General features: G+C 40.0%; 1 protein-coding gene and 1 long non-coding RNA gene across 2 annotated transcripts in view; one reads left to right on the plus strand and one right to left on the minus strand.

The window, feature by feature from the left end:
* Nucleotides 1-1,051: 1,051 nt before the first annotated feature.
* The window catches only part of LOC308401180 (uncharacterized protein), a 48,239-nt gene continuing 34,083 nt past the window's right edge, over nucleotides 1,052-15,207 (minus strand). Inside the window, exons 55-74 of the mRNA XM_080889302.1 lie at nucleotides 14,919-15,046; nucleotides 14,602-14,746; nucleotides 12,088-12,220; nucleotides 11,797-11,928; nucleotides 11,567-11,693; nucleotides 11,257-11,468; nucleotides 11,005-11,167; nucleotides 10,815-10,903; nucleotides 9,889-10,049; nucleotides 8,029-8,143; nucleotides 7,471-7,667; nucleotides 7,343-7,391; nucleotides 6,356-6,502; nucleotides 5,920-6,255; nucleotides 5,647-5,744; nucleotides 5,455-5,561; nucleotides 5,271-5,350; nucleotides 2,398-2,426; nucleotides 2,199-2,330; nucleotides 1,052-1,779 (exon numbers count right to left, since the gene is read on the minus strand). Coding sequence (XP_080745428.1) covers nucleotides 1,297-1,779; nucleotides 2,199-2,330; nucleotides 2,398-2,426; nucleotides 5,271-5,350; nucleotides 5,455-5,561; nucleotides 5,647-5,744; nucleotides 5,920-6,255; nucleotides 6,356-6,502; nucleotides 7,343-7,391; nucleotides 7,471-7,667; nucleotides 8,029-8,143; nucleotides 9,889-10,049; nucleotides 10,815-10,903; nucleotides 11,005-11,167; nucleotides 11,257-11,468; nucleotides 11,567-11,693; nucleotides 11,797-11,928; nucleotides 12,088-12,220; nucleotides 14,602-14,746; nucleotides 14,919-15,046 — 3,063 coding nt within the window. The 3' untranslated portion in view covers nucleotides 1,052-1,296. The remainder of the gene's footprint in view (nucleotides 1,780-2,198; nucleotides 2,331-2,397; nucleotides 2,427-5,270; nucleotides 5,351-5,454; nucleotides 5,562-5,646; nucleotides 5,745-5,919; nucleotides 6,256-6,355; nucleotides 6,503-7,342; nucleotides 7,392-7,470; nucleotides 7,668-8,028; nucleotides 8,144-9,888; nucleotides 10,050-10,814; nucleotides 10,904-11,004; nucleotides 11,168-11,256; nucleotides 11,469-11,566; nucleotides 11,694-11,796; nucleotides 11,929-12,087; nucleotides 12,221-14,601; nucleotides 14,747-14,918; nucleotides 15,047-15,207) is intronic.
* Nucleotides 3,040-5,163, plus strand: LOC308401747. Its single transcript, XR_013972599.1, has 3 exons — nucleotides 3,040-3,610; nucleotides 3,697-3,814; nucleotides 3,947-5,163. It is a non-coding gene; the product is annotated as an uncharacterized lncRNA (long non-coding RNA).

A 15,207-nucleotide genomic window follows, 5' to 3' on the forward strand; every position in this document is an offset into this window, starting at 1 on the left:
CCTTGTTGTTCTTTTTTGCAGAATGTATTGGATTTTCTAGAAAAATACAAAACTAAAAGGAAAAAAATCCAAGTTGCATAAATTTGTGTGCATTTTGGTAGTTTTTTACCAAATCGTTGTGGGAAGATGGGATAAAATAACAATTTTGAGATCAGACACATTACTCTATGCATATGGGCACACAGATACTTACACAATCATCACACAAAGCCATTCATCCTAAAAATAACCCATGTTTTCATCTAACCAACTAGAGCAAGCCTAATGTAGTAAATAACCACAAAGATTTACACACTCAGAGCTGCCCAGTAAGTTGTTTTATGTTGCCATGTCCCACTGCGAGGTACTCTAGACACAAATGCAAAATCAGTGGCACCAGAGCCAATCTAATTGATAAGGCATGAAATGTCATTGAGTCACTGAACTACACCTCACATGTGTACACACACATACACAGAGCCACAGGGCAATGCCAGATTCAACCAGGGGGACTTGGCACAGACCTCTAAGCTAACACTGATAGTAAGTGAAGACTTGTTCCATCTGACCTTCTGATTTGGCTCACAGCCCCCTGTAGGAATACTGACTTTCTATTATAAGACCCAGAACGCTATGCGTCAAATAAATCATTGAACCAGAAGAAGACAGCAGTTGTGCAACATAGACTTCTCTTTTTGGAGCAAAATCAAATCGGTGCCTTTCGAATTGTGCAGCTACGTTTAGTTCCACTCGGTTAATCTGCTGGTTACAGAGAAATCTCACTAGAACGACAGCTCGGGGCATAAAGTTCAGAACCTGTAAGTGTGCAAGAGAGAGAAGAGTTATTGTAGTTTAATATTACATATTCATGAAAAACACGCGGGTTGTCACCTCGACACGGCGGAGAAGCTGCTGTGATCAGGAAGTAGAACAGAAGCACCGGTGTCACCTTGTGTTAAATCAGCTGAGCTTTATTGTCTTAACTAGAATATGATAATGAGCACAATCTGTTTTAGAGACCAGTATTAACTCCTGACTAAGAAATTCTTTGGACAAGCTGACAGACTGCCACTCCTTGCAGCTGCAAATTACTTTTGTCTGGATCCACACATAATTGAAAGGAACTACGATGAATTGTTTTTACGAAGTGCACCAAAATGAAGACAGAGGTCACTTGTATCGTTACTCGAATAAAACAACAATATTGTACAGAAATAGCCACTCGAGGTCTAACATGAAGGAGCACAAAAAAGGAAAAAACCTTGATCATTTGTCCACATTCAGATTGTTGTGCACTCAAATGTCATCAGTATCTGTTTAGCTTGTTGTATTTTCTATTGCAGGCTGCCTTTTTAGCTCTTGCTCTCCTGGAACATTAAGATCTTGAGTGCCTGGCATCTGGCAGCCCAATAATGTGTCAGGGTTGTTGCTTTGGACAGTGTTACTCTTCTGGTCAGAAATATGACTCTCCAGTTTATAGCTATCAAGACCTCTGCTCTCTTCGGCTTGTTGGCTGTGACTGTGGCTAGCTGAAATACTGTCCCGCCGCTGGCCATCGTTGGGGCTCAAGCCATCTGTACTTCCATAATTCTCACTTTCTCCCTGCTGTGTAGTGCTGCTGTCTGTTTGTGTGCAGCCTCTTGTCCCATCTTTCGACTTGCTGTCATGCTGCTGGCATCGTGTGATCTGGCCTAATGTGATTTGGAGCTCATTGAGGCGCTGTAATACATAGCGTCTCTTCAGTTCCAGCAGGATTGTTCCATTACGACTCAGGCTTGGCATGTCTGTTGGAGTTGCCCTCTGCAGAAGAATAGATCACAGAGCATGTATTGTAAATGATGTGCCGTAAAGATATGACTGAGTTCATGCACATAGTCTCGAGCAATAATGCAAATTCAGACACAGATCACGTTCATGCATACTGATTTACGCATTTCTCTTTTAAGTCAAGGCTGAACATCATCATGAATATCGTAGATTAAAACGAGTTATCACCATTCAATCACTGCAATGTGCCATTTATATGTATGAAATGCAGTAATAGCAGATACTGGCAAAATCAAACGAGATCATTTCACAACGCTGAAGTGAAACTTGGATGAAATCCAAACACAAAGACATCATTTAAAAGCCCTTCACAACACAATTAAATTAACACAGAGATTCATGTTTTGGATTATGTAATTATATGTGCAGTGTATAATGTTCCAGCTAATTACTGCAGAATGGTTTCCAGCGCTGTTCTCTCTTTCCTTTAGCCATGTGCTCACATTAGCTCTCTTCTGTAGTTGCGTGCTCAGCAGCAAGAACGACTCATTCATGCGATCAATTTCTTCCTCTATACATGACATCTGGAAGAGAAATAATGGTTGACGGTTCACTTAAATTAAAATTCTGTTTCATTTTTTATATTTTTACCTGCACTGGTGTCCCCTTTGGTGGTAAACCTGAAAAAAAAGAATAAAAGTTTGTGTCTGGGATTTGTAGAATGGAAAATACAACAAAAGAAACACCAAACAATATGTGAATATATGAAGCACAAAAACCACCCAATGCACTTCAGCCCTCAATATCATGGTTTTATGGAAACCTTGAACTCTGTGCACCAGGACACTGAAACAAAAGTCTTTTAGGTGCTTAACAGCGTAAAAACAAAACAAAAACAAAACAGAAAATCTCTCCAAGACTTCATATGATACTTTAATGATGTTTTATGTTTTAAGTGGCAAAAATGAAATGAACAACATCTGCATGAAATCACAGATGGGCTTGTTCATCAACTTTTAGGGCTGGAATATTATTATGGTCATTGTTTCGCAAGACCGCTTGCTGATGTCACTGAGGCTTCATGGTCAAAAGCAGAAGTTTAAATCATCAAATCAGTCCATGCATAAGAAAATAGTACAAGACTGCAACAAATGTCCACAGAATTTCAGCTGATCAACACATGATGATGTTTTGTTCGCAGCTCCTTATACATTTTCCTATACTGACAACAAATGCCACAACTGTTTTTTTAAATAAATTAATTTTGCAACCTTTAGCATATGAACTATTTTATTTATGAAGCTGGTGAAGGTCTATTTTCCCTTTACTTTTAGATAGTAACTTTGCAAAGACCCCTTAATGTGATATTTATTGTTTTACAGTGTGATGGCCAAACCCGTGGCCACACTCTAAAGTCGGTAACTTTAGTATTTTCATTCTTCATTTGAACATAGTAATACATTTTAGTTGCCGATAACTAGTGATGTGACGTTCTGTATCGAGGCTTCGAAGCGTGTGTCGAGTAATTGAGGGGGCGTTTCCGCGATGCGCGTATCGAGGCTTGCTTCATTTATGGGAGGAGCTGAAAATGATGACGTCCGAAGCCTCGCTGCCCGGCTGTACCACGTGACTGGTTCATGAAGCGGTTCGAACTTTGCCGCGAGATATGACAGCGATATAAACCCCTCAGACTTCATTCAAAAATGTGGGTGTTTGATGGAGAGTTGCGGTTAGTGAGAGTTTGGAGACCGTTTGGAGGTTTATGAGAGTGAGGAGAGAAAGTCAGGAGAGAATGGAGCCAGCTAAGAAGAGGAGGATGTCCTCCCCTGTGTGGGAACATTTTGATTTTATTCCTCCCAACAAGGTATGTAAATTTCTACAGAAGATGTATTTTCATAACACTGATGGTGCAATACAATTTATGTTAAGCTGTCTTTACTTTTGTACAAGGTGAAGTGTTTGCTATGTGCCAGGGAGCTGGGATATGACAACAACACCTCATCCATGCTTAGGCACTACAGAGCTTTGCATGAGAATAAGGGGAACAGCGATTGTGGAGCAAGACCAGGTGAGCCATCAAATGCCATGATAATAATAGCATGCAGTAATGTTACTAAATGATATAACAATATTATACAGCTGTAATAAGTTACGTGTGTGATATTTATATTTGTGCTTTGTCTTTATTGTCTTTCCTCAGGAGAACAATCTCAAATAGATGAAGACCTGGTTAGCATGGTGATTGAGGACTCCCAGCCATTTAGCATTGTGGAGGACAAAGGATTCAAAAGATTTGTTAAATCATTAAATCCTAGCTATGTTCTCCCCACTAAAGGTTATAAAAGCAGTGAATATTTAGTTTTTACTGAATAAAATATGGGCAGGACTGAGGCCTCAGTGTGTAGCTGTCCATACCTCAACGTTAAAGAGCACAACCACTGTCCACACCCAACCACACCTCACCTCACAGTATATGATCATTTCCATTTTAAGCATTTCCAAATAATCATTTTCCATACTGCCAGTATAAATATACACAGTATACTGCCATCACTACAATATACATGTTTTACACACTCCTTTTGTTGTTGACATTTACAGGCTGTGTGCAAAAGGCCACACTCTTCAAATTCATGCCAACTAATATTTTTACGTCCAGTAGGTGTCCTACTAGAGCAAATGAAGCTTCAAGAAGCTTTGTGCTGGGGTGAACCAATTGGATGAAAAGCTTCAGTGCTTCATGAAGCTTCATCTGCCCATCACTACCAATAACTTTATTGATTGGTTTGGATACATTTGTTCTATTTGTAAGCGCGCACATTTAGTTTACTTATGTATTCATACTTCTTCATTTCTTTGCTTTCTGACTAACTTTTGTCTTTTTATTTCTTACCTGCCATCATCCCTGGGAGTTGCTGGACAAAAGATGGTAGCCAGGGTTTGAAACCATTAAATATGAAGGAAGATAATTGGACCACACCACCACTTCCTGCTGAAGGGGGGAATGTGTGTTTTCTTTACTTTAAAAACAAAGTATTTGTATTTAATTAAATATTTGAGTTTAGGGTTTAATGGGGTTTTTGATTTTCTTCTTTGGTGTTTAGTTTATTAACAAACTAGATTGTACTGCATCGTTTGTGATTTATGATTGTGTTTGTTTGTTACCCCTCATGTGTCACAATGGTCTGATCAGCCATTATATATACCCTTGTATGTAATTTCATGTTTAGGTCAATTATGTATGTTTGGGCAGTCATTTGGTTTGTTAAGTTTGCAGTCTTTGCCTGAGTTCAGTTTTGTTTCTTTGACCTCTTTTATGAGCTCAACATTTATTAGTCTTGTAAATATAATTTTTGGGGGTTAAATAAATGGAAACTATATTTTTCTAATAATTCCTGGGACTCCTCCTGTTTTTTCAACTCGGTCCATCACATACAGCAATAAATGCACCGTGAAAATCCTTTGAGTATTTTATGTAATAGTAATTCTTTTTGAATTACTATTACAATCAATAGTTGTCATACCTTTGTCTGTGGTCTGAGCTGGAGTATGTTTGAGTTCAGAAATGAGCTGCTCCAGCTGGAAAAATTTGTATTTCGTGAGTCTGAATTGGCAAAAAGGGAGAAATATTACATATTGTAATATAAATATTTTGCTGAAATGACAAACCTCATTTATTCTGCTGTAATCGTTATCTGTCTCACCAACCTGCTAGCTAATAGGTGCTCAGTGAAGCGGGCTTCAGTGGGAACTCTAATGTTGAGAAATTCCTCAACTAATGTGTTATTCCGCCCCTTCAAAGCATCAAAATTGGACTGTTAAAAGAAGGCATAAAATGTTATCTGCCTCCATTTTTATACTATGAGAATGATGAGTGAGGTTTAAAGAGCACTTACACACCTCTGCTGTGCTCCATTTGAAAGAAACATTGAACAACTGAAGGCTTAGAGCTGAAATGGCCTCATGGAGTGCTTGCATAAAGCTCTGGGCTTTGGATCCTGGATTAAAAAATACATATACAAATCTATATATCAGTGTTTTTAAAGAAGATTACATACTTTGTGCTTTCAAAGTTAATTGCCAGGGATATTACTCTGTACTATATGACAGTTGCCAAACGAGGACACGAGACTGTCCTTCAGAACTGTCTTCTATTGGTTTTTCTCTGATTACCAGATGCTATGTGGGCCATTGACTGCAGGATGACAGAGATGAAATGTCCCACGTGCTGAAGCTTTGCCTCTGACAGATACAGGATTTGATTGGTCGCATCAAAATAAAAGTCCCTGGAGCAGTGTGACAGTAGACCCCCATTAGAGGAAGATGGAGCGAATGGAATCGACTTGGCCAGCAGGAGAAGAGCACTGGGGAACATGGGGCAGTTTTCAAGCAATTGCATCACCTGACAACCAAACAAAAAAATGGCAGAGTCCTGTGGGGAGAGGTTGTCCAGTGCAGTCGGGATGAGCTGCCCATCATAATTCCCCTTTGCAGAATTATCTGCAACTCCTAAAAAGGGGAAAAAAAGAGATAATTTTAGAACTTGGTATATGTTACATTGATCAAATATTATGTGTGTTTTAGAGATCTCGTTATAATGTTTCTGTACCATTGCTAAAATATTGTTTTGACTCATCCATGGTGAGATTTTGTAAAGATTGTTGGATCTCCTGCAGGGTCTTGAATAGAGGTGATATCATGATAAGCTTGGACAGGTCATGATCACTTAAAGAAGGCGCTGTGCTCTGTATATGGTCTAGGACACAGAGAAATAACATTAGCAGAACACACTATAAACTGACCAGGCATAGGATTATGGACACCTGGTATCTGGATCAGATGTTAGTAACACATCTGTTATGTCCTGTAAGTTGTTTGTCCAACACAACCCAAAGATGCTTGATGCCGCTGTTGACTTGCCTCCCATAGTGCATCCTGCTGCCAGGTGTTCCCCTGGTAAGTGATGCACATATACGCGGCCATCATGTTAAAGAAAATATGATTAATCAGACCAGGCCACCTTCTTCCATTGATCGTGGTCCAGTTCTGATACTCGCGTGCCCATCGTTGGAGCTTTCAGTAGTGACAGAGGCATGGGTACCCTGACTGGTCTGCAACTGTGCAGCCCCACACAAAACAAACTGCGACGCCTGTGTAGTCTGACACCCTTCTGTCAGCATAAACTATCTTGACAATCTGAGCTACAGTAGCTAATCTCTTTTGTGATAACATGGGCCAGCCTTCCCTCCCCTTGTGCATCAGCGAGCCTTGGCTGCCCATGACCTTGTCACTGGTTCACCACAGTTCCTTCCTTCCCCCACAAGATCTGCAGTTTTGGAGATGCTCCAGAGAACGCATTCGTCTAGCCATCACAATCTGACACTTGACAGACTTGCTCAAATCCTTTTGCCTGCCCATTTTCCTGCTTCAAACACATCAACAAAATGTTCATTTGCTCCCATATCCCACCCACTAACAGGTGACATGATAAAGAGAAATAATCGCTTCACCTCTTGGTGTTCATAATATTATGCCTGATCAGTGTAATATTCTGATATTATTGTACATGCATACAAAGTAGTGATTTATTCCTTACCGGGCTCGTGTGGAAGAGCTCCTGCTTTGGTCACATTCACTGAGGAAAACTGTGGATCATTGAGTGAGGAATTTACTCTCTACTTTATATCATAAATACACAATACAGAGAGAATGCCACTGCAGTACCTGCATCAAACACATGTTAGTGTCATTGGGTTGCATGTATCCAGCTTGCGCCTCACACTCTCTGGTATCGTGATGACCTGTGTGACAGTACAGGGGACCAGACAAATCCTGGTTCTGCCAAGCGTCTCCTGTCAGCCTGCATAAGAGAGTTTCCACTGACCTGACCAGAGCTCCCAGCAATGACATGCAGGCCTCAACTTGAATGATGGAGATGTTCAGTTACATACAAAAAAAAAATTAAATTGTGACATAAATTTCCATTTCTCTTAATGCACAACAAGAAACAGCCAGCATGCTTCTGTGTGATGGTCCACAAAACACAACACAAACCACATATTATCATCTTTACACTTTGGTGTTTTATGCTAAGCTAAAGTAATTGTCTGTAACTTTACAGCTATGATGCGTGCATGTGGTTCTCAACAAGAAATGAAGAATTCACATTTCCCAGACTGACTAAATATCCCTTTAATGATCTATCTTATTATTAGAGACGGTCATTCATCTTCAGTAGAAGACATTACTCTCATCCTCATGATCATCATCATTTATTTTTACCTTGTGTATGTCTCTCCCCCACACTGCTGCCTGATGGTTCATCCTTCATTGTTTTATGAACTAATATCTCTTTAAGGAGGCTCATTTTTTTATGATCCATATTCTCCAAGGCATTCTGAAAGAAGGATAAAGAATTTTTATTCTGTTTCCTTGAGGGGAACAAGATTGCATTATTATGTATGTGTTATGTATGGACAAGCAAGTCCATAAGTTGTTCTTATTAATGGTTCATAACTGACCTATAAAGTGTGGTAAGTGATTTACTCATCATTAATAAACAAAACAAAACAACAACAAAAAACATTAACTGAAACTTTAAATAAATGACTTCAACTGTTTATGAGAAGGAGCACTTCTTGGATTCAAACCGCTTCTCTTTGAGGTGCTGGTTTGATGGTAAACAAATAATAAAAAGTAGTTGGGGTATCAGTGAGAGCAGCAATGCAATGAGGCACCATTAATCAGTGTAAGGGGGTCTCACATGCTAGAGGATAAAATGGGACACAGCCAGACTCCCAGCAAACATGGTTGCCTAGAGCATGGGTATGAAGTGTAAGGGCCAGAATATAAAATTAGTTTGACATTCCAGGTGTAAAGGATCCTATAAGAGTAGTCATTGTAAACATTGCTCAAATGTACTGCAGATGTTAATTTGATTTCACCTCTTAAAAGGAGTTTGCTATTAATCATTTTATTAATAAAAAAACGTATTTGCCATCTGCAGGCTGTAGTGTCCCAGCTGCAAAGTTGTTTTTTTTATTTTATTTTATTAATGGTAGAACGAAAAGACTATTTAACTACTCTCTGAACTGTGTGAGGAGACAACCACACAGATATGGAGAGAACATGGAAAATATGGAAACTCCAGATGTCATGAGTCGCTGTGTGGCAGGCAGGAGTTGGACCCAAAATGCAGGCACTCAGGCATGAGGTTTAAACACAAAAAACTCAGCTTTATTTGCTGGCAGGGGAAAGTCATTAAAAAAGCAAACTAAACTGGAAACTCATAAACAAAACTCACAGTGAGACAAAGGGAGATCCACACAGCATGAGGGACGACACGACAGTGACCAAGAGAAACACAGAGTTTAAATACACTGGGAAGTAACGAGGGGAATGAGACACAGAAGGAGAGCACAGCTGGGAGAAATCAGAACTGACGAGACAAGGAAGCGTAAACTGAACACACTGAGATAAGACAGAGACTTTCAAAGTAAAACAGGAAACACATAACACAGACTGAACAAAAGACACAGACTCACATGCAGGCACTACAACAGAGGGAACAGAGACGTGGGACCAGGGCAGACACAGACGCTGACTGGACACGGGGATATAGCGGACAGGGGAGACAGCAACTAAGGATTACACAGAGTCAAACCATAAGACATGACTCTAACAAAGAAACCAAAGCATAGAAATGATAAATAATATATAAACTCAAAACCCTGGCTCAACGGCCCAGGCATCCTAACACCGGATGGTGGATTTAAACCCAGTACTTTCTCCCTGTGAGCCAACAGTGCTAACCACTACATCGCCCCTTTGTCCTGTTTCTAAGCGCTTCCTATCGAACATTCACTGTTCGATGAATGAATTGGCAATGACTTGGGGTCAGTTATTTGTCCAAGGATGCTTTGGCATGCAGACTGAAGCAACCAGAGACCAATCCACCAGTAAAGCAATACATCAATCAACCGATCAATATATGACCTGCCCTACCCTCAGGGCGACAGGCATCCCCACCTGATGGATGTCTTTTAGGTTTTGTACTAAACATGAACTGTGGTGGCAAGATAATTTATCCAACAGCTTTACTGGATTATTCCATGCATTATTTATTACAATATTAAAACTCACCTTGAATGATTCAGTGTGTTGACAGATGTTTCTATAAAACTCCTGTATGTCTTTGCGGTGCCGGGCCAGCTGTGAGGCTATATGGAGGTTCTGATCCTCCAGCTTGTCGTAAAGAGTCTTCACATTAAACTCCTCCAAATCACAGCACCCTGGCACTCCTCCTAAACAAGGCCAGTAAATGTCAACAATGGGAAAGATTGAAATGGCTTGAAAAAATAACAGAAGGGCCTCATCATGACATCTTTAAGATCTGAGGAGATGATCTTGTGAAGCATGAACGCACATTGAAATTATAAGCTCAGTTTGGCTCCATAGTAATTTAGTGGAGTCGGTCTAGCTTTCTTTAGTGGTAACAGCACAAGCCATTACAGTATGATATAAGCCATTATTTTCTTTATCGTCAATCAGATGTGGAATAGGCTGTTAACTGCTAGCTGGTCATGCGTGATGGTTTCATAATGGCTAGGCCAATTGGCATTTAAACGCCCAATCAAGCTGCATGAATAATGTAATAAGCGTCAACTGAGAAACATTACCGTCACCTCCACTATCAGAGATTAGAAAGAAACAAGGCAAATGTAGTGAAAAGTCGACGAAAGGGAGCTGCCAAAGTTTGTTTTAGTGAAAGTTTTCTGGAAAACTTTTAGTCTTTGGTTATTGGCCAAGTCGTCCAAGAGGTACAGAAAATTTCTTTAGTGAATTTGATAAAACATAGTTGCAGTAAGTCATAAAAGTAAACTTTAAATGCATTTCAGACTTAAGTTTTATATACTGTGATACCATATTTAATTGAATACAAATTAGAGCATGTTTAGGCCAAAAAATTACTCTCCATCACAGTTACACATTTATTGCAATTGCTTGAAAACCCATAGATAGATAAAAAAAACAAAAAGCACTGGCACAGTATTAAACAAGGGGCTTACCTCCTTTTGAAATAGCAGGCTCCTCAGCTTCTGCTCCTTCTCCAACACCTCTACTACCAAGGAAATCACCTTGGTTTGGGACCACTAAGCTGAAAAACAAAGACTCGAATTTTGTTTATTTTCACTTGTTTAAAAGTGTTTTATGTATTTTTTAGAACACAACGTCAGCACTGCTGTCACACCAGTATACCTTTCTCTGCTGCATGCACACTCCACCGGACAGAAAGGCTCCCCGAGGCTGCGCCACTTTGGCTTTATCCTCCACTGGGAGACAAGCTTTGCTTTGCTAGGTCGCAAAACTAGTACTGTAGTGGTCAGAATTACGACCACAACCAAGAGCAGACTAAGGATCCCTGCGCACAGTCAGCATTGTGTCATGGTGAAAGCTAATTCATTACAATAATACCCCTGTAAACAGTTAGTCAGCAATACAAATACCCACCAGCAATCACTCCCCAGTCGGGCAGAAGGTTTAGTTTGTGTTTCTTGACAATCCCGTGCTTGACCAATTGTGCTGGGGTCATGGGTTGAAACACAGCAGCCCTGGGGCCACACTCTGTCCCCTCCTCACTGACTACCACTACCAGACTCCACTGTGGGACAACACTGTCAACAAACACGTACTTCCCCGTTTCAGAAAAAACATGGGCAAACCTGGCAATGGAAAGATGACGAAGAGGAATACAAATTAGAACATGAGATGACGATACTGTGTGACCACAGTTATGTGAGGATTGTTACCTATATGTTACCTTGAGGAGTTAAAGTTTGTTTGCTTCATGAGTATCTGTAGATGCCTAAAGGCACCAAAGTCCCAGCTGGGGTTGCTGTTAAACAGGTGGTCTTTTTGATAAACTGGAAAGTGGCTGAGATGGCGGTCTAAGAGAATTCAAAGTTAGAAGTAAGAGGACAGTGGTTTAAAAAAAAAGAAAAAAAATCACACACTGTGATAAAACCATGGTAAAAGTAAAAACAGCTGTACCTGTGTGGTTGATGGTGAGATGAAAAATAAGCATGTCACCAGAGGAAAGACAGGCAATGGGGTTGGGGATTCGAGGTAAGACAGCCAGATCTGCTGTGTCTCTTCTATTTCTGGGTCTTGTTTTTAGGACTTCTATTGGCTCAGTGAAGAGATAGCATTGTGTCACAGATTGCACAGTTTTGTCAACCAATTAAAGCCAAAATGTTTACAGTTAATTGGTGGTAGATACAGAAAACAAACGGATTGCATGGCAAAAGAAAATATATCAATCAACATGTCAGCTCTAATCACCTGACAGAAACTGATTGATGACATCTTTTTGTGTGGGAATCCAACCAAACACTCCTTCAGAGTCAAACTGGACCAAGTGTGTTTTCCCAATATTCTTTAAATGGATATCTGGTCCTAAAATATTTGTTATTCTCTGAAAATAAAAGGAAATAACACAAACTACAACACTAGAAAAGCGCATGTTATTTTGTATCTATTATGTTGGAGAGAAAACATAATGTAAGGAACAATTGTGCCATACTGTGTTTCTATTTTAACTATAGTTTTTCCAGTTGCTGATATTTGTCAGTTTTTATTTATATGTAGTGTTAAGTATGTGTTCCAATACACATTCACAGTAATGCCATGCTACACCTTGGTCACAATAATAAAAAAAATATCCTTAACTTGAGAAAAATATATTTTTGTTGTTAGACAAATAACATGCACACTTACAGTACTGTGCAAAAGTCTTGAGACACCTTATTTCTTTATGTTTTATTAGGAAAATAGGTGCAGAGATTCAATTAAATTTTCAATTCAACTCAATTTTATATGCATGGCACCAAATCATAACATCAGTCACCTCAGTGGTAAGAAAGTTAAAGACCCTACAATAACAGCGTGAAAAACCTCAACAATCAAACAACACCCTATGAGCAATCATTCAGGAAGGAAAAACTCCCTTTTAACAGGAGGAAACCTCCAGTTCAGGCAGGAGCATCCATCTGCTGCGATTGGTTGGGGGTGAAACATGTACAAACATTAATGGAAATACAGTATAAAGCTGCTTTTGGCTGCACCCTTGTTGCAAGTGGGGTAGCTCTGCAAATTGCTTGATTTGGCACAGTTTTATGCTTTTCCTGACCCAACCACAAAGCCAGCTACCTTTCACTTGCCACTACACTACACTACATTACAGTAGATGGAACTTATATATACATTATTTAAGGCAAAAACGCAGTTTGTAGAATTCTAATGAACTTAAGTTAATGTTTGGCATGGCCACCTTTATTATTTTAGAACCTGAACTCTCTTCGGCAAGATTTCCTCTTATTAAGAGTTGTTCTCCAGGCTTCTTGAAGGACATTCAAAGCGTGTCTTTGAATGTCTTTTGTTCTTTTCTCTGTCAAAATTGTCCCACACTGCCTCAGTAATGTTGAGGTCCAAGCTCTGGGAAGGAACGACACTGTGCCATTGTGTGGTTTTCCATCCGCTTTACCTGTTATGCTTTTACTGCATTGGCAGTGTGTTTGGGATCATTGTCATGCTGAAAAGTGAAGCCGCTGCCAAACACACACTTTCCAGGTGGTACTGCATGGTGGATCAAAATGTGACAGTACTTTTCTGCATGGTTCCATCAATTTTGACAAGATTCCAAGAGCACAGGCTGTAATGCAGTCCCAAACCATGACACAGCCTCCAACATATGGGACCTGCTTTATACAGTTTGACAAATATTTGACGACAGCTCCAGTTCTTGTACAGTTTGGCATGTGCTTTTTCTTGCCGTTCCCTTCTTTGACTATGGTTTCTTGACAGACACCCTTCTGCTGAGACCATGTCTCATGAGACTTCGGTGAACAGCACATGGATCAACTGAAGTGCCACATGCATTTCTCGGGTCCTGTGTCAGAACTTTGTTGGATTTTTTCCTATTTCTAAAGGAAATGACTTGAAGATACTTCATATATGCTACAGAAAGTTGTTAGGCTTAGCCCTTCTTTGTTGGTCATCCACTTGGTTCAGTTTCCTCATTTTTAAGGACACAGTGCATACCCTGCTGTCATATGTCATGTTTTCAGCCAATAACTCCTTGGGAATTGGCATGTGGGTGCAAAAATTACTGTTTTATGCCTGTTAAACTGTTATCGTTGGGATCTTTCATAGTTTCAACCAAAGAAATAGGAAAACAATATATGTGATTTTGTGACAGCCTGCGAATAACAAAGTGCCTAAAGATACAAATAAAAAGGCAATGTTAAAATAAAACCCTGGAAAAACAGAAAACCTGGAGAACTCAAGCCAACTTTTAAAAATCACAAATCTGGCAAAATATAAAGAAACGAGGGGTGGCTCAAGACTTTTGCACAACACTGTATATATGATGAAACTCACAGAAAATGAAAAAACCTCTTGCTGGAATAACTTGGAATAACGAAATACTTTTTCTTTGATGGTGAGCAGACTTCACTATTTATCACTGTCACTTCATCATATGCAATGATATCACAAAATCTGCAGTTGCAACATTTTTTCACATCATGCTGAAACCTTGTCAAATGCTGTGCCAAGCTTTCTGCCTACTAATTGATGTAGCTAAACCCTACAGTGTGAGGAGTCGCTTGGCTGCGTCAGTACAGTTCTAATGTTGTATTTGTACTTGTTTTTCAAGTATCCCTCCTCTCATTCCCGCACACATTTAGAGTAACTGATCACTAATTATAAGAGAAATAATTGAATTGGATAGCTGGATATCCTTGCAAGGTGTAGCTGATCAACAGTTGTCAGTGGCCCATGTTAACCTTCCATCACCTTTGCCCAGACCATGCTATGGCTTTCTTTGATGCTGAGCAGCAGGTGTCCATCTGGTGAAAGCTGAGCAGAGAGCTGAGGCAGTCTGGAAAGGCAGGATGTATTGCAAAGCTCCTCAGCAGACACGTATCGCTCACACTGGCAGCTGGGGTGCAGATAAGGCAAGAGACAGAAAGGCAACATATCAGGCTGTATACCAGCTAGAATCCTAATTCACTTCTTTATTAGATGTAGCTTTAGTAGTTTTTACAGAGCAACAGTAAATCGGACTCGGCTTACATGATTTGGTAAAGGAAAAAGGTGATAAGGTGACTCACATGCCCATCTCCGCATCCAGAGTTCCTCCATGTGGTCCACAGGTGATACTGCAGGAGTGGAGGGACGGTGACACACACTCTCTGGATGCTGCCAAGCGCACCTCTCCTGTGGCACATCGTCTGTTCACCTGAAACAAACAAAAACTCAGACTTCCGAAAGGGCACGCAAGGTTTTTGCAATATGTTGCATCATGTGTGACTGAACCTTCATTTACACCATAGTATAGTCTTCTATAGTCTTCTAGGCAAAACGTATTGCAAAGGGAGTGAGTCAAACTTCAAATCTTGA

The sequence above is a fragment of the Rhamphochromis sp. 'chilingali' genome, assembly GCF_963969265.1.
Source record: "Rhamphochromis sp. 'chilingali' genome assembly, chromosome: 8".
Taxonomy (NCBI): domain Eukaryota; kingdom Metazoa; phylum Chordata; class Actinopteri; order Cichliformes; family Cichlidae; genus Rhamphochromis; species Rhamphochromis sp. 'chilingali'.